General features: G+C 42.6%; 1 protein-coding gene across 2 annotated transcripts in view; it reads right to left on the bottom strand.

The window, feature by feature from the left end:
- Positions 1 to 18,456, bottom strand: part of faf1 (Fas (TNFRSF6) associated factor 1) — a 70,205-nt gene that overhangs the window by 13,833 nt on the left and 37,916 nt on the right. For both annotated transcript variants that reach the window (XM_044199128.1, XM_044199129.1), the window contains exons 13-15: positions 9,702 to 9,856; positions 4,909 to 5,045; positions 4,707 to 4,795 (exon numbers count right to left, since the gene is read on the bottom strand). In XM_044199128.1, the coding sequence (XP_044055063.1) occupies positions 4,707 to 4,795; positions 4,909 to 5,045; positions 9,702 to 9,856 (381 nt within the window). The remainder of the gene's footprint in view (positions 1 to 4,706; positions 4,796 to 4,908; positions 5,046 to 9,701; positions 9,857 to 18,456) is intronic.

Below are 18,456 nucleotides of genomic sequence, written 5' to 3'. Positions count from 1 at the left end.
CCAGAGGGGAATTCATTGTGAGCGGGCTGTCATTTACCAGACTCTGAGCCTCTTTTATGTTTCGACATCTCAGTTTCACCGTCTCTTTCTCCTTCATTCACTCTGCCTCTCTCTTCCTGTTTGTACAGAGGGAAGGGGACAGGCGGACCTTCTCTTTCTACCTGCTGTGGCTACAAAGTGTTTTATAAAGACTGGGACTAAACACGAGTGTCCATTGTGTTAACAGTGCACAGCCATTAGTTTTGTATTTTCTGAAGGCCCATGCTGTGTGCCAGCCCGGATATGGCAAAGTAAGCTTATTGTGATGATCAGAGGGCTACTGTGCAGCTAAGCAGTGGCTATGCAAAAGCACAGTGTGCATTGTTGTATTCAGTCAGAAAATGCAAAGGATACATTTGTGCTTTTGGCCCGCATAACAGATGAACATTGAAAGGAAACTGTAAAAGAATGGCAGAGAGGGACAAAAGCATCAAAAGTGGCTACCTTCAATAGACTAGCCCTGAGTCACGCAAACAAGTCGCACAGTAGCTCATGTCCAATACTCATTTTGTACTGTTGTAATATGTTTTCAAATGCATCATCTGCTTTAAATGACCTAATGTGCATGAGAGACATGATGTGAAACGTTAATTTACCATGTATCTGCTCAAACACAATGGGATTTTAAAGACCTTATCTTTGGAGGAAACAGATTTTCCACATCTATATCTTGGCTATGTGCTGTCTTAAAGTGGGGCTAATAAAATCCTATTTTAGTGGGCAGAAGTCAGAAAGGCAAACTGTCACATATTTATTGTTTGCTCACATAACAAATAAGCCAAAGTGTTACAAAAAGCAGTTTTTTATTGTGGCTTAGAGCTACTTTAATTGGGGCAAATTCTATATTTAATTATTTGTTTTTGCTCAGCAATGTGGCTCTGTGACTCACTGTCACTTCACAGCAAGAAAGTAAATTAAATCTCAACTCTGGTCCTTACTGTGGACCTTGCACAACCCCCTGATGTTAAGTTATGTTTCTCCTGGGTGCTTCAGTTTCATCCAATACCAAAAGATATGCATGTTTGGTGCCCTTGACCAAAACTGAACATTGGTTAGTTTTGGCTGTTCTTCACATGAAATGCATGTGAAATGACCTGAAGTGTAAATGGCCCGTGATGCTGAGAGATGTAGACCACAAAACCTGCAGTGAGTAGTCGGTTACTAACTACTAAGCTAAAACACAGACAACCATAGGAATGACTGGCGAGTCAGTAAGGTTGGTTGAAGGCACAATGTGGCTGTCCAGCTGCTCCATTTCCAGACAGACACAAAAGTCACTGTCAGAGTGGAATGTCTGGGTTGGGTGGATGTCTGTGTTTGTGTCTGAGTTTGTCTTTGGAAAGGTGAGGTGGAAAAAAGGAGAAAAACTGAAAGAAGAAAGAGGGATTTGAAGTTAGGGAGAGAGGGAAATTCACCAAGGGCTGAGAGCCACTACAGTGAAGATGGGATTAGTCCAGTATCAAGGTTGACTTCACCTTGGAGACGGGATGGGTCCTGTCAGATACAGGATATACTAAAATCCTGTGGTTAATGGTACTAATCATGAATAATGACACTGGAACATTATGCTTTCATCATCACTTATACTCTTTACACTGCCTTCTTGTGACATAGCACAAGCTATTTCCTTCTGGCAGGCCACGCCTGGGTAATTATCACACTTTCATACCGTTTCAGAACAGCTTTACTACACTGTTTTCCCATGGCAAATCTGATGTATTATTTCTCTGACAGTTCTCAAGCCAGTTGTTGCAATGATTATGAAAGTGATAATAATGCAATAATAAAATACAATTATTACGTGCATATGCAATAAAAAAGAAAGAAAGAAAAAACAAATCAGCTTGTAAGAAAAAAACATGCACAATCATTTAAAAAACAAAACCATTTTATGTAGTGTGAAGAACTTAATTTCATGCTGATGACATAAGCAGTTTGTGTGCCACTATATAAAAAAACTACTAAATATAGTTTCAGTAATTATATATATATATATATATATATATATATATATATATATATATATATATATATATATATATATATATATATATATACACACACACACACACACACACACACACACAAGGTCAATATACCAACCAAAATGGTACCAACCAAAATGTGTCAGTAGCACACAGTATCAGAAACTGTCAAGTAGTAAAAGCTGGCATCGAAAGTTCTGTCATCAGCCAGGTCCTGATTTAAATGCAAATTTTGTCAATCTTAGACGGCAAAGTTCTCGTACGGAAACTTGTGTTTGGACAACATTTAACATTTGAGAATTTTGGTTTATATGTTAAATGAAAAACTGGGTTTTATAGAAAAACATGCTTATATTTATCAACATAAGGTATTGAGAAAAGTGTCCTTTAGGTATCTGTACTCAGGTATCGCATTGACACTAATATTGAAAAACTTCAAATGATGACCCTACAGCACATTTCATGATTCACAGTCTAATCTGACACACGTACATACCTCTTGTCGCTTCTTATCATTAATGATTATTTGAAGTGTGACAAGAGTGACAAATCCAAAATGAAGCCAGAGCATTGTAGCAATAATAACAACAACCCAAAGGGAATAGCTGTCACTCAATACTCAGTAACCCACCTGAGGAAGTCTAAACCACAAGGTGTGTGTGTGACAAGATTCATTCCTTAACCACAGTTCCCATAACTGGAAATGCTATGACTATCACATTAGCATTGTTAGAGAGGCTGTTTGGTTGACTGAATGACCAAATTCCTAATACAGTGTGACATCTGTCATCTATAGCTACAGTAGTCAAAAAATAGACACGACAATGTTAGAGAGAAAAGTGTGGGAATAAGAGAGACTATGACAAAGGATTTCACAGGTGACATGTTACACAGACCAAAACATCTACATGTGTGATACGTATTGTATGAAGAAGAACTGGTTCTTGTTCATGATAACAAATCTATCTTGACGACATGAATCTTTATATTACTTATTAAGTTGTACTTAAATCAACTTGTTGGTCTGTAACGAGACTGTATATTCTATATTGTTGCTAATTCCTAAACCTCTGACCATAAGTTATGTCATATTAAAATGAAAGAAACAAAGAAAGCTTGGGATGATTACTCTAATACTCAGCTGTCTGAAAGCCTGCCATAGTGTGTTGTTCATTCTCTTGTTTGATGTCACTGAGTAAACACATTAGTAAGTGGTTAAGAGGGTCAGGTGAAAGTCAGGTGAAAGTCAGGTTTCTATTGGAATAAAAGAGGTAGTTGACAGACACAGAGCAGCACAGTGGTACCTACACACTGGAATGAATGGGAACGAGTCTGAGTCCTGTACCTGTTCAAAAACCTGTAGTTGGCACATTAAACTAGAACTAAAGGGGAATGAGTTGAAAGTATTCTCTGCTTGTCATTACAAGTATGCCACAATGTAACAATGCTGTCTGGTCTGTCCCAGCATGCTGCAATTTAGCTCTTAAGCAGGATGTAAAAGAATGGCTCAACTGTCCCACTGGGGCCGTTGAATGTGGCTATAGTCATAGGCTAAATCAATTAAGTTGATTAATGAACCAAGTGGTTTGAATTGTTACTAGAGGTCTTCACAGGTCCAAAACAAAACCTATTCGAACACAATGTGCTTTTTTTTTCTTTTTAAAAATGAGACCTGAAACGAAAGGAACGTAAGGACAGATGGATCTGGTCTGAAATAGACCAGAGGTTAATAGACCCGATTTAAAGTGTGGTCAACCCAAACAGACCCAAATACAGAGAGAAAACCAACAGCAGCATGGTGTCAGTAAAATTAACAAGTACCCACGGTTGAAAAAGGAGCAGTACACGTAATTTTTCCCTGCACTTCACTAATTTAATTTTATCTTTATGAAATTTTCCGACTGTAACCATTTCAAAAGGATATCAACACTGAGGGCAGGACAAAAAATGGATTTTTAGATTTAGAGTAAAGTCAGAAAGTCATGGCTTCCACTTCAAACAATCACCTAAACATCTGAGGTCTCTCTAAGAATGCACATTTGAATTTGTGGTTGGGATATTAGTATATTAGTATGATATGGTAAAAACATCATATTGCGATTATTTTGACAGATATTACGATTGCGATATGATTCACAATTAGTAGGAATGATCATTTTTGCATCATAATTTTCATTTTCGCTGAAAAAAAAAAAAAGAAAAGCAGCACAACAGTAATTCATTATAATGCTGTTTTGTCACACATCTTACCTTTATCAAAAAATTCCAGCTTCTGCGATTTGGATATTGCACTTGGCCATATTGCGATGTCTGTGATATTTCGATTAATTGTGCAGCCCTAATCCCAACAACATTCATTTATTTCTGACCTGAGGCCACAATAGGTACTAAGTTAAAAAAGCTTAGTCAACAAGAGCAGGCTGTGCACTGTTTTCTGGTCTGCTGTCATACTGTATGACATGGGAACTTGTCAATGTTACCTCTCCCTGCCATTGGAGTCACCAATATGAAGATAAGCAGATTCTTTCATTTAAAAAGGGAGGAAGTTCTTTGACGCAGGAATAAGTCATAGGAAGTTACTTTTCAAAATAATCCAAAGCCTTTTCTACGTGTTTAAGAATCAGAGCTGGACATTTGTGTTTCGCTGCAGTCACAGGCATCCTGATTGTACTCAGACCTTACCTCATCTTTGATGTCCTCTTGTTGTTGTGCTGTAAAGATCTCCATTGCTCCCATTAACCTCATCATCAGCTCATCCACTGTCGTATTGCCTGAAGATAAAAAAAAAGTCTAATCTCAGAACGTACGGTGTGTAATTTAATCTTTGTGTTTTCAGATCTATAGATGTTATGGTTTAACATACTTTTAATAAAGTCGTAATTACCTTGAATAACATTTAGAACTTCATTGGATGTGCGTTTGCCCATGACTATAAGGAGCAGGGGGAACTGGTCTGTCTTGTATGTCCGTATAGTCTGTGTCACCACACTGCCAAAATGCCTCGTACACATGGTGAGTAGTCTGGAAGACAAAGAAATAATCCAATTCAAATTTATTTTTCTATTCTATTCAATGCACTTGATCGTTTTTCTTGGAACTGAACACATATTTCAGAGCCTGTAATTAAAAAAAAAAATACATAGATCACAAAGCAGACACATACATGCATGTACACAAGTACACACAAACAAAACATTTTTACATAAAGGAGGTGTATACTCCAGCTTTTCCAACTGCAGCACAAAAGAGAAATACACACAACTCGTGGCATTAAGGACTTTAAAACCAATTCTGCATTTTCTTATTCCATCAGAGTGACATGCTATCTCAATTGGAACCGTAGATGAATTAGTATTCCTCACCAGACACCCAGAATTGATAGGGCAAGAGAGGATTTCTTATTCCATTACAAAGACAGAACTTTTTAAATTAACATTTCAGAGAGGGAAAAGGGTAGCAGGCAGCCGGGGCCCCGCCAAGCTCCCTGTAAATGTCATAATATTAATGAATTGCTATAGACTGAATGCAAATATAGATTAGCTTTTTCTCTCGCCATTTAATAAGATCTACTTTAATAACTGGCTGGTAAAATAGAGAAGTAATGGAATGGATGGAGGGACAGCGGGTCAGAAGAAGAAGATAGATGGAAGGTACGCTGTCTGAGTGGGGGTGTAACTCATTAAAACATGAAGCCAAAGCTAAGGGAGCTACTTGCAGAATTCTCAAACTGTGAAATTGAGTACTTGAGCTCATTGTGGTACTTTTTAAAGTAATAATCGTACCAGTACATGCTGAAAATATGGATGAAAGGTACAGCACCAAAGCAGAACTGAATTTACGATATTTTAGGAATATGACTCAAACTAAACTTTTTAAAATATTGAACTTAGAGTGACCCACGTCTTGCAATGAAGAAGTTGGGTACCCTAAATCCTACTGATCATTTTATCCTGACATTTGTCCCTGTTTAGACCTCGACCCAGGCAGACCATAACAATAGCCCACAGGGAAACTCTAACCTGTAATGAAAGGCCAGGGAACAATGGACACTAACTTGAAGGGTAACCCAATCTTAAATCTCCCATCAAACACAAGCCAACCTGCTTTGGTTTCTATCTTAAAACTAAGTCAGTCCACCACAGTAAAAATCTTCATCACAACATAAAAGTTGCTCGATCTGGAAACACAACCTAACCCTACTATGTATCCACTGTATCTAAGAATGACAGAAATGCTGTAACCAGGATATGAAGCACTTATGAATCCACTTATAGAACAAGTAAGGACACAACACTGAGGGCAGGAGGAAGTCAAGCTACTGCGGGAACTGAGGTGAACAGTTCAGCACAGTCTCATCCAGCCATAACATAACATGGTAAAGAATGCAGCCTAGTCTGTACCAGACCTGTGGCCTTCAAAATCCTTCAGGGGTAACTAAATGTAGAGGAAACACCTGCATGAAACTTGCAACCAATGTTGGGTTTAAGGCTCTGCTCCGATGGTTAATGTGACTGACAGCTTCTAATTTGTCACCCATCCCATCTCAATCTCTCACTGCACATCCAGACAGCTAAAATAGTTAATGTTTCCCTGGTCTGTCACATCACATTTCTTCACATCACAGTGGTGCATGATGATGCGAGTTGACTGGTTAGACCTGACATTTGCTCCACTGAGCACCTGATGAGTCAGGCTAGTACAGTAGCACTGCAGGGAATGTTTTTGCCAGCCACCTGTATGGGAGTATGTATGGGAACCGGATGCTCTGATAGCTCACTTTGTCATACACACTTTGTTTCAGAGCAAACATGGACATGTTTTGATTTGAAAATGTTCTCCTTCTCAACCAGTTATGTTTTCAGGTAGGAGGATGTCAAGAGGAGAAGTCAAGTGTACGGAACAGGTTTGTACATTGGCTTGTCCCTGCTCTTGGTGGTTAAGACACCAAATTACACTCAAAGGTCATTAACTATAACGCCTGTATTGCTGGGTCATTGTACTGGACTGCATTACACTGTACAGGTGTTCCTATTATTGCGTCAGGCCTTGTATATTGCGGACAGTCCAAATCTCTACAAAAGAATTAGCAGGAAAATAAAGTCACTTTAGTTTACTTGTTAAAACTGCTTGTACAGATATGTTAGCGTGGAATAAAATGTGTAATAGATTTGAGGAAGCATGGCACACAAATGATCAGTGCGTTTATCTGATAGTTTCAATATTTGCCATGTGCAATGACAGTACAGCGCCTGTATGATATATCAGATTCATTTCCCATGGGTGACAATTACACTGGCATCCAATCAGCGGAACTGCATTTATGCATAATTAATCATTTAACTCGGAGGCCTGTGAGAATACGGAGAGCTAAGCAACAGGCACATTCCAATATCAGCAGGTTCATCTCACACACACACACACACACACACACACAAAATGTAGGATACCTTTCTAACAGCCTGTGATTGATGCCAATCACCAGTCACTTTGGATCAACCAGAGAGCGTGAGAATGCAGCAAAGCAGTGTATGTGTGAGTGAGTGTGTGTGCACATGTGCATGCATGCGTTAGCAGCAAAGCTGTGACTAGCTGTGTGTGATGAAAAGCTCCAGATGTTGCCTGCCTTTTAATGTGCAATAAAAAGGCTCAGCTGGGGCAAAAAGCAAAGGAGGCCAATGGGAGAGAGAAAGGAAAGTGGAATGAAAGAAGGAGGGAATTTCCTTAAAAGAAATAATGGAGGGGTGAGGTCAGGGTGCGAGTCTTTCTTAAATGGCTGCTACCAGAGGGCAGGCTTAACTCTGGAGGTTTTGGGGAGAGGGAGAGAATTGAGGTAGTGGGATAAAGAGAAAGGAAATAAAGAAAGATGGGAGGATCAGGAATGAAATGAGAGGAGAAGGAAAGATGTAGCAGAAAGATGAGGGGAAGTAGGAGAGAAATGAGGATTGCCCTGGGCACAATGGTAATTAGCAAACCCCATCAAACCCCCAGCAGGTCCACTTTTACCTCCACATCCCCACACCTCTATACTTGAACCTGCAGATCGTCTATCACACATTGCAGACTAACCCTTTCAAATTCATTTCTAATATTTTTCTACAAAATTTACTATCGAGATAGAAATATCCATCCTAGTAGCAGGACCTGTGTAACAAACAGGTGTCGCATAGACCTGCCAGTTACTAAAACAGACTGCTGGAGCTGCTCCAGGACTTGAGAGTAAATGGAGAGATAGAGATGTTTAGACTCCAACGGAGTCCTTCGTCTCCCACTGACCCTCTATTCAGACAGCTTAGTCAAAATTGCCCAATCAGGGGCCTCACCATGCAAACACAACGCCTTTTGATAGTATGCAACCTCTGAGCTTCAAAAAGAGAATGAAGAAGAAGAGAGAAAGAGAAGACAGAGATACAGGGTGTGAGCAATGGAGTGATGCCAGCAATTAAGGACATGTCCACGCCAATGCGAATAGTTTTGAAAACGCTGTTTGTGTGTCAAATGAGGTTCCGTCCACACTAATATTTTAGGTCATCTTCTAAAAGCTTGCTGTCCACACAAAAAATGGAAAAACAAAGACCTCATCTTCAGTCTTTGCAGGCTTAACATTTTAATAACTATATACTGTAGGTAACAGGATGGGGCAGAGCACTAATTAAAACTACATTAACCTCCTCTAGCAGAAGTATCAAAAACAACGATACTAGAACAAGATAGTAACAGCTTCCTTAACAGGCTATTCTGGCAGTTTGCAGAGCCCTGTGCACACAATCAAGCTGCTCTCTCCTACTGAAATACATTCAATATCCTCTTTATTAGATACAACTCACTATGCAAACAGTCCACTTCTCCAGAAAGTAAGTCACATATAAATAAAACAAAAGGATTAAGCATGCAGTCAGGACGTAGAGGTTCAGATATTGCTGTTCTTAACTTTACAGTTGGCAAAATGCAATACTAAACATAGTCTGATTCTGATAGGTGACAGGACCTCTGAGAAGTCCAGGACCAGGGAATACCACAGGACAGAATCCCTGTGTTATTGCTATTTGAGATATGGATAATCATTACACAATTGTTTTTACATTTAAATATAAACTAGTCTTGTTAAAACCTTCCTGATCACTCATGTAGCAATATTTCATGGACTGTAGCTTAAAACAGTATTTAGCGTTTGTATTGTCGGCAAAACTGAAAACTACCCAGTACTACAGTTTTAGCAACAGGGTCTGACACAATAATAGGGAAACTCAATACTATAGTGCAATCCCATACTAGAGCACCACGAATTAACAGTAAAATATTACTTAAGCTGAACACCAGTCTGGCACAGTCTCAACAAAAGTTAAACCTCAGAAGTGTCACAAAAGTAATATTTTAAGGCAGAACTATTGTACTTACTTAAAGTATATTTTACAGGTGTTCCTATTATTGTGTCCACCACATGTAGGTGTACCACATAAAATGGACACAGACTGTATTATTAGTGTTAGTCATGTCTGTCTATGTATTGAAGTAAGTTGTGTCTTTATTCATACAACAACTATAATGTTGAGTAAAGGCAGCAGGACAAGCAGAGATAAGGGAACAAAATACAACACGACATTACTGATAAACCTCGCAGCTCTATGACCAGCAAGTCACCTGAAAATAATCAAACAGCCCTCTGGCTGACTCTGGTACCTGGCTTTGTTAGCTTCTTTAGTGACATCCCAGGCCCATGTAATGAAGTTCTGGCTCAGGTAGGAGACGATGGAGTCAGCACACATCATTTGGGAGCAGAAGACGTTGCCGAGGACACTTTCATCATTGTGGAGGTAGATGGCAAGCAGCTTTCTCTGTGGGGAGGAGCAGAAAAGAAAAGAGAAAAATAAGAGTTAGAAGTACAGAAAGAAAAGGTATGAGCAAAATGGACAACTGATTCCCTCTGGATACTTTTCTTGGTGAAGTGGAAAGGCCTTTGCTACTGATTCTTTTTTTCATTGGGAGTTGAATCAGTATGAAACAACAAATAGTATGGTTGGCTGTCAACAGATGGGTGCACAGCTTTTGTTAAGTTCGAGGAAAAGAGACTTTACAGATTACAAGTTCAATGACTATCTATAAAACAAACGCCTCAGAAAATAATGAACCGTCAAGTCTGTAATCTCTCTTTGAAATGGTAAAATAATTTTTTTTTAAAAATCCATTGCACTCAGATCTGTGCTAGTCTGTAGTGTGAGATCTCTCAGCACTGTGTGGGTGCTCATCACTGGAGAGACATTTCCACATTACATGACCATAAAATAACATGAGAGACCACTGGGTGCAGAGCCAGCATGACTTCTACAGACCACAGCAAGGCCACAACTGGCATAAAAGCAAATACCACGCAAAATCAAATGGAGAGCGGTGTAAATAAAACTTCTCTTGGAGGCGACAAAGATATGGAGAAAACAAAACAGACAAATCACTCTATTTATTTTACACCAAATGCCAGCAGCCTGTTCAGGTTAGTAACGGCAGGGCCAGACAATATTGACGAAGCTCCAAATCCAAGGATATTGACACCATCATATAAGCCTAGCAGATTCTCCCTACTGACAATCTAATTAAAAAACAAACACACCCACAAACATAAAAGGTTTCAGGGGACAATGTTGGAAATAATGCTCTCTAAATTACATGTCACTTCTCTTGCTATAAAAGAACAAATAAGAAAAACTCGCTCAGTCTCTGCTTAGTGCATTTTCAACCATGGCTGTGAAGGGGGAGTCAAGAGGTCTGTTTCTCAGGAGCAGTAATCTAGGCTACGTACGCCAAAAAGCAAAAAAATCTACTCAGGGCGTAAAACGTGAGGGGAAGTGAAAGAAGAAGTTGTGCTATACTGTGGCCTGTGTAGAATGGGAACGGGAGAGCACTGCTGTGTTTGCTCAACGATTAGTGCTTTAGAATAATCTCCAGGGCTCCTAGAGAGAAGGAGCTAGGGACTCATTCATTGGGCCGATTCAACGGCCTGAAAAGATTAAACACTCATGCTGAGAAGACAAGCAAATTCAGTCTTGAGAGAGGAATGAGTGTGCGGGGAGGGAGAGTTTTACAACATGAAAATACAACCAAAAAAAACCCAACTACAACCTGATACACGCTCAAACACTGACATCCCAACACACATGCGCAGATGCACAAACTTAACTGTGTGGTACCAACACGTGAAGGACTCACACTCACACACATGCATGCTCAATTTGAGCAAGTGTAAAGACTAATCAAAGTGGGCATTTTGGCAAACTGAACTCCTTCATCTTAGTTAAACTGTCCATACCCCTCTGTTCCCTCTCTACTTTCAAGTCAGATCTTTTGTATTGCCTGTCTTAGTAGGGAGGAGCAAATCCCTCAGTTCAGCTAAATTACTAGGTCCAACCTGAGCTAGATAGTGACCCCATAGCCCTTCCTCACACCTGTTCACCTAAATCTAAGCTTGCTTTGTGTTTGTGAGAGAGTCTAAAGATTTCACGCAGTACAACAGTGTTTGCTTTGAGTCAGCCTGAGCCTCTGACTCGATTATCCATGGCGTTCTTACTCTGAAGGTAGATAAATTAAGAGTTTGAGTCATCACCACATTTAATTTAAAAAATATATAATTTTCCAACCAAACTTACAATGCCAATATTTTTCTAGTGAAACAAAACCTCATTGGCTTGAACTGAATATTTTGTATTGTGTCATGGTGTCTCCATAAATGAGGCCAACAGTCAAGTACAAAGTGTTTGTCTCTGTCATAGCTTTAATAGTTGCTATTAGTCTGCTTAAAGAAGTTAAAGAATTTAGTCCCAAAAATTGATATCTAAATCGATTAATATCCTTTTGCTTCAGATCATGTCTGTTCTTTTATTTAAGTGACCTCTAGTCCAGGCATCACAACAGTTTCATCTCTTCGTCCCAGTATTGACCAAATGTTGTAAAAAAACAAACAAAAAAACATCCAAGGTCTGGGTGCAGCTTGCTTAAACACTGCAAGTAACAGCGTGGGATGCGATATCTGAATAAGAAAATTAAATATTATTAATAATAATAATAACTGCTATTTAATTTCCGTTATGCAGATGAGACGTGGCATTTTACCTTGGTAAAAGTTTCTACTGAAACGGCATAGTTTTCATAACACACATATGTTTTAAGGGATAATCCATGATGAGCCGAAAATAACTTAAAAACACAGCAGGACACAGAGGCTATTAACCCTGTACACTTATAATTGTACTGTTCAGAGTAAATTATCACACTTAGACCATTGTCACTTGCCAGAGTCAGTATAAGTAGTAGTATTTTTGGCAAAATGCACTTTAAATGGAAGCTTTGTCCCTGTACTACATTTTCAACATTAGAATAAATTTAATTATAGTTAAAAAGTTAATAATTATTATATAGTTCATTAAAATTAAAAATGATTTCTGCAACAATTAGAAGAAGTAGTAACTTTGAACTGTGATGATACGACCCTCCGACCAATCATAATCAGGTATTCTCCATGGGCATGGAGTAAAAATATATTTTATCTTAAAAAATGTAATTAAATTTAAAAAACCTTTCACTGCTGGTCAAATTATGTAACCTAAATAAAAAGGCTTTTTGATAGCAATTAGAGAAATTAGATTTTTCATGAACACGCCGTGTGTGTCTGAAATCACTCCAGATTTACTCCCTGGTGCACTGCACTTATTGTTGCTATTTTATTTGAGCATCTGAATTCGAACTGTAAAATGTACACATTATAGTGCCCTCAACATTTTTCACAATGAAATAGAAAAAATAGTGCCAATAGCACAAACACTATTTATTACTAAAAAAAACCCAATGCAACCAAACTAATCCCTCCCCACTAGCCTTCAACTACAAAGTGTTACTCTACATGAAGTCACAGATGTGGAGGGCACTCTGCCTTTAAGGGAAAGCTAATATTAATAAAATCACAAAGTCCCAGATGATATCATGTCTCATATCGCATTGTGTACATCCAGGTCCTATGTAACCTTTTCTGAGTGCCTTTTCTTTCTTTCCTGTCACTCTCACCAAGCAGAAATTAAAGCACTGGTACAAACAGATAAACAATATATATGTGACATTGTCATGGAATTATTTCTTAAATTTGAAGCCTCTTTGTGGGAACATGAAGGGGAACTCAAGGGCTCAAGTGGTATCATTTTCCTGACATACAGCTAATGGTTTAATCAAAGGCCCATTTTCTATGGATGATACTTTTAATAGGCTTTTAATCACAGGTACGGTATGTTTTTCAGGGCCAGAGAAGACCAGTGACTAAGATACAGACAGGCACAGAAAGGTACCGAGCGAAGGAAGGACAGAGAAGTCGAGATAGTGATTGCTCTAAAGATGGCAGGCTCAGTCTGGAAAAGCAAACACTTCAAAATGAAGAGCTCAAATAGCTGATCTAATGACCATGAACACAGTGGGAAAACACATTCAGATCGATGACCAACCACACAGGAGACTCCCCACACCCTGCTGAAAACACATTACCTCTTTATAACAGAAACAGCATCAAATTCTGAACTTTCCAATGTGTGATCAAACTAATCAAATGAACTGTCAGCTTTGAATTACATGCTTAAAGCTACATAGGTATCTTTTGGCTATTTAAGCTCCTGATCAACCATTGATGGTTAGGAGGATAAAATGTAGGTTAAATACTGTATATTCACATATAGGAATGCTCATACCTTTATTTCCTGCGTTATTACTAACACTCTATAGTGATTTACCTCTTAATCCATCTATTTAAAGCATGAGAGTAATCATTTCAGGTGCAGTCAGTAAATAAACCATTATAGTGTTTCTTGTGATTTACAGCCCTCTGCGATAGATCTACATGCCATATGCCATTCTGATTCACCAGTGCTCTTTCCTCTTGACTCTGCAAGGCTATTGCTGGGTTTTAAAGCGGATACTTGGCAGTGATAAATCCCTGAACACCCCCTCTCCAGCAAGGCTATGAATTTTGATGTGTCTTTGTGTGTGGCAGACAGGGAGACAGGAGTGGAGAGCGGAGGAGAGTGGGGTTAGAGTGATTAACCACTGCGTTGATGGGGATTTAGTGAGGATCGTGGTTAGTGATGGGTGGCCTATCTCTCTGTACACCCTGACTAACCACTGATCCCCAAGAGGGTTCAGCTCAGCTCAGCTCAGCTCAGCACTGCAACCCAAAGCATTTTCATTAAGGATGGATTGAGTCTATCTCAACAGTCCCCCAACACACACCTTCAGAAACACTTCATCAGATGTAGTGTTTTGCTTAGTGATTAGCCTCTCCCAGGCTTTGAGGGAGTGAGACTGATTCCTCTGTTTATAAACCCACTGAGCAGTCCCCCTTTAGTCAAATCTGCCCATTCCAATATCCCCTTAATGAAATAGGCTTTTTCTACGATGAGGACACAAAAACTAGATTCCTTTTCAAATGGAAGCAAAGAGCAAAGCATAGGATGGCTGGATAGATGGAGGAAGGGACGGTGTAATTGTGCGCATATGCTACTGTGTAATGAAACCGTCAAAAGCAGCATGTTTTGGCCGGTCGTCTAGGACGCCTGTGACAAAACAGGACAAACACAGAACAGATCAAATAGCTTCTGTTTTCATGCAAAATTCTTTGCGCATATCCAGCTTCCCTAAAGCCATTCTAACCACGGCACAGTTGGCAGACTAAATCAAGCTCACCCAGAATAAAACATAATACAGTGAAAATGAATACTATTTCGCCCCTGCGCTGTGTAGAGCACAGTGGTACAGTACAGTGTGTGTGAACACCAGGGAGACACCGGCCATATTGTGCTGGCTTAGGAGAGCAGATCAGCTGGGAAGCAGGCGTGATGCCAAGCTTCTCTTTAGATTTTTTCCATCTCTGTTTGTTTCACAGTCTCTCCATCCCTTACCCTGCAACCTCTTGTGCTTTTATTCCTCTCTTTCTTCTCACTCAGTCTCTTCCTCTGACTTTTAGTTTTTGCACCCTCCTCTCCTTTCAGACCATGTTCTCTGTTTTGTGCCCCTACCATCATCTATTCCACCCTCCCTCCCTCTCTGTGTGCCTGGTGATCTGAACCCCCCTAACATCTTGCTGTGTCCTCACAGTCTAATAAGGCTGTAATCCACACAAGCTGTCAGTTGATACAAGCATCCTTAAAAGGACGAAAGCCAAAAAACAAGCGGGGAAAGTGGACAGCTAAAAATAAAGCCTCAGCTGTCAGGGTGAAAATTTGATGAGGGTTTTGATGAAATGATATCAATGTGGCTATAAAGCCTTCTCCACGCAGCATGACACAGGAGTGGGCAAATAACAGTAAACACTGTATGAAAAAGGACTTCAACTTTGAATTAAATAAATTATTATGCCAACACCCTACAAAGGAAGGTAATTTAAGGTTACATGAGAAGTAGCAGTTTTTAATCAACTCAGTATACAGTATACTGTCAATGTCAATCATATGCCTGTTGATTAAATATATTTTGTTTCTCTTTCAGAAGCCCCCTATGAATTTTCAACCAAGGCCAGTTACGTCGCCCGGATTGGCGCTACCGGGGCCCCACCCTGGAGCCAGGCCCGGGGTGGGTGCTCGACGGCGAGCGCCTGGTGGCCGGGCCTTTCCCCACGGGGCCCGGCCGGGCACAGCCCGAAGGAGCGACGTGGGGCCGTCCTCCCGTGGACCCACCACCCGCTGGAGGATCCGTAAGGGGCCGGTGCAGAGAGATCTGGGCGGCAGCCGAAGGCAGGGGCCGGCGACCAGATCTCCGGACACAGAAACTGGCTCTAGGGACATGGAATGTCACTTCGCTGGGGGGAAGGAGCCTGAGCTTGTGCGGGAGGTTGAGCGTTACCGGCTAGATATAGTCGGCCTCGCCTCCACGCACAGCCTGGGCTCTGGAACCCGTCTCCTCGAGAGGGGCTGGACGCTCCATTTCTCTGGCGTTGCCTGCGGGAGAGGCGGCGGGCTGGTGTGGGCCTGCTCATAGCCCCACAGCTCAGCCGTCACGTGTTGGAGTTTACCCGGTGAGCGAGAGGGTCGCGTCCCTCCGCCCGGGTGGGGACAGGTCTCTCACTGTTGTGGCGGCCTATGGGCGAACGGCAGTGCAGAGTACCAGGCCTTCTTGGGGTCCCTGGGAGGGGTACTAGACAGTGCACCGCCCGGGACTCCGTTGTTCTACTGGGGACTTCAACGCCCACGCGTGCAAAGCGACAGTGCCACCTGGAGAGGGGTAATCGGAAGGAACGGCCCCTGATCTGAACCCAAGTGGTGTTCAGTTGTTGGACTTCTGTGCTAGTTGCAGTTTGTCCATAACTAACACCATGTTCAAGCACAAGGGTGTCCATCAGTGCACGTGGCACCAGGACACCTTAGGGCGGAGGTCGATGATCGACTTTGTTGTCGTATCATCTGACCTCTCCGCCGCGTGTCTTGGACACTCGGGTGAAGAGAGGGGCGGAGCTGTCAACCGATCACCACCTGGTGGTGAGTTGGATCCGCTGGCAGGGGAGGAAGCCGGACAGACTTGGCAGGCCCAAGCGTATCGTGAGGGTCTGCTGGGAACGTCTGGCGGAGCCCGCTGTCAGCAGGGTCTACAACTCACACCTCCGGGAGAGCTTCTCCCAGATCCCGGGAGGCTGGGGACATTGAGTCCGAGTGGACCATGTTTTCCACCTCCATTGTCGATGCGGCGGCTCGTAGCTGTGGTCGCAAGGTTTCTGGTGCCTGTCGCGCGGCAATCCCGAACCCGGTGGTGGACGCGCCGGAAGTAAGGGATGCCGTCAGGCTGAAGAAGGAGTCCTATCGGGCCTTGTTGGCTCGTGGGACTCCCGAGGCAGCTGACAGGTACCGGCAGGCTAAGCGTGCTGCAGCCCGTGCGGTCACAGAGGCAAAAACTCAGGATTGGGAGAGGTTCGAGAGGCCATGGAGGAGGACTATCGGTCGGCCTCAAAGAAATTCTGGCAAACCGTCCGACGGCTCAGGAGGGGAAGCAGTGCTTCACCAACACCGCACGGTGCGGGTGGAGAGCTGTTGACCTCGACTGGGGATGTTGTCGGACGGTGGAAGGAATACTTTGAGGATCTCCTCAATCCCGCTGTCACGTCTTCCGAAGAGGAAGCGGAGGCTGGGGACCCGGAGGCGGACTCATCCATCACCCTGGCCGAAGTCACTGAGGTTGTTGGCAAGCTCCTTGGTGGCAAGGCTTCAGGGGTGGATGAGATCCGTCCTGAGTATCTTAAGTCTCTGGATGTTGTGGGACTGTCTTGGCTGACACGTCTCTGCAACATCGCGTGTGATCTGGGACAGCGCCTCTGGACTGGCAGACCGGGGTGGTGGTCCCTCTGTATAAGAAGGGGACCGGAGGGTGTGTTCCAATCACAGAGGATCACACTTCTCAGCCTCCCGGTAAGGTCTACTCCAGGGTACTGGAGAGGAGAATTCGTCCGATAGTCGAACCTCGGATTCAGGAGGAGCAGAGTGGTTTTCGTCCCGGTCGTGGAACACTGGACCAGCTCTATACTCTCCATCGGGTGCTCGAGGGTTCATGGGAGTTTGCCCAACCAGTCCACATGTGCTTTGTGGATCTGGAGAAGGCATTCGACCGTGTGCCCCGGGCGCTTTGTGGGGAGTGCTCTGGGAGTATGGGGTCCGGGGCCCTTTGTTAAGGGCTGTCCGGTCCCTGTATAACCGGAGCAGGAGCTGTGTTCGCATTGCCGGCAGTAAGTCAGACCTGTTCCCGGTGCATGTTGGACTCCGCCAGGGCTGCCCTTTGTCACCGGTTCTGTTCATAATTTATATGGACAGAATTTCTAGGCGCAGTCAGGGGCCGGAGGGTGTCGGTTTGGGAACCACAGGATCTCATCTCTGCTGTTTGCAGATGATGTCGTTCTGATGGCTTCTTCAAACCAGGACCTGCAGCATGCACTGGGACGGTTTGCAGCCGAGTGTGAAGCAGCTGGGATGAGAATCAGCTCTTCCAAATCTGAGGCCATGGTTCTTGACCGGAAAAAGGTGGTTTGCTCTCTTCGGGTAGGTGGGGAGTCCTTGCCTCAAGTGGAGGAGTTCAAGTATCTCGGGGTCTTGTTCACGAGTGAGGGACGGATGGAGCGTGAGATTGACAGGCGGATCGGTACAGCGTCTGCAGTGATGCGGGCGCTGTATCGGACCGTTGTGGTGAAGAAGGAGCTGAGTCGAAAGACAAAGCTCTCGATTTACCGGTCAATCTACGCTCCTGCCCTCACCTATGGTCATGAGCTCTGGGTAGTGACCGAAAGGACAAGATCGCGGATACAAGCGGCCGAAATGGGCTTCCTCCGCCGAGTGGCTGGGCGCTCCCTTAGAGATAGGGTGAGGAGCTCAGTCACACGGGGGGAGCTCGAGTAGAGCCGCTGCTCCTCCACGTCGAGAGGAGCCAGCTGAGGTGG

The sequence above is a fragment of the Siniperca chuatsi genome, linkage group LG6 (genome assembly GCF_020085105.1).
Source record: "Siniperca chuatsi isolate FFG_IHB_CAS linkage group LG6, ASM2008510v1, whole genome shotgun sequence".
Classification (NCBI taxonomy): domain Eukaryota; kingdom Metazoa; phylum Chordata; class Actinopteri; order Centrarchiformes; family Sinipercidae; genus Siniperca; species Siniperca chuatsi.
Note: the sequence above shows the minus strand (reverse complement) of the source record. Positions and strands in the feature narration are given on the sequence as shown.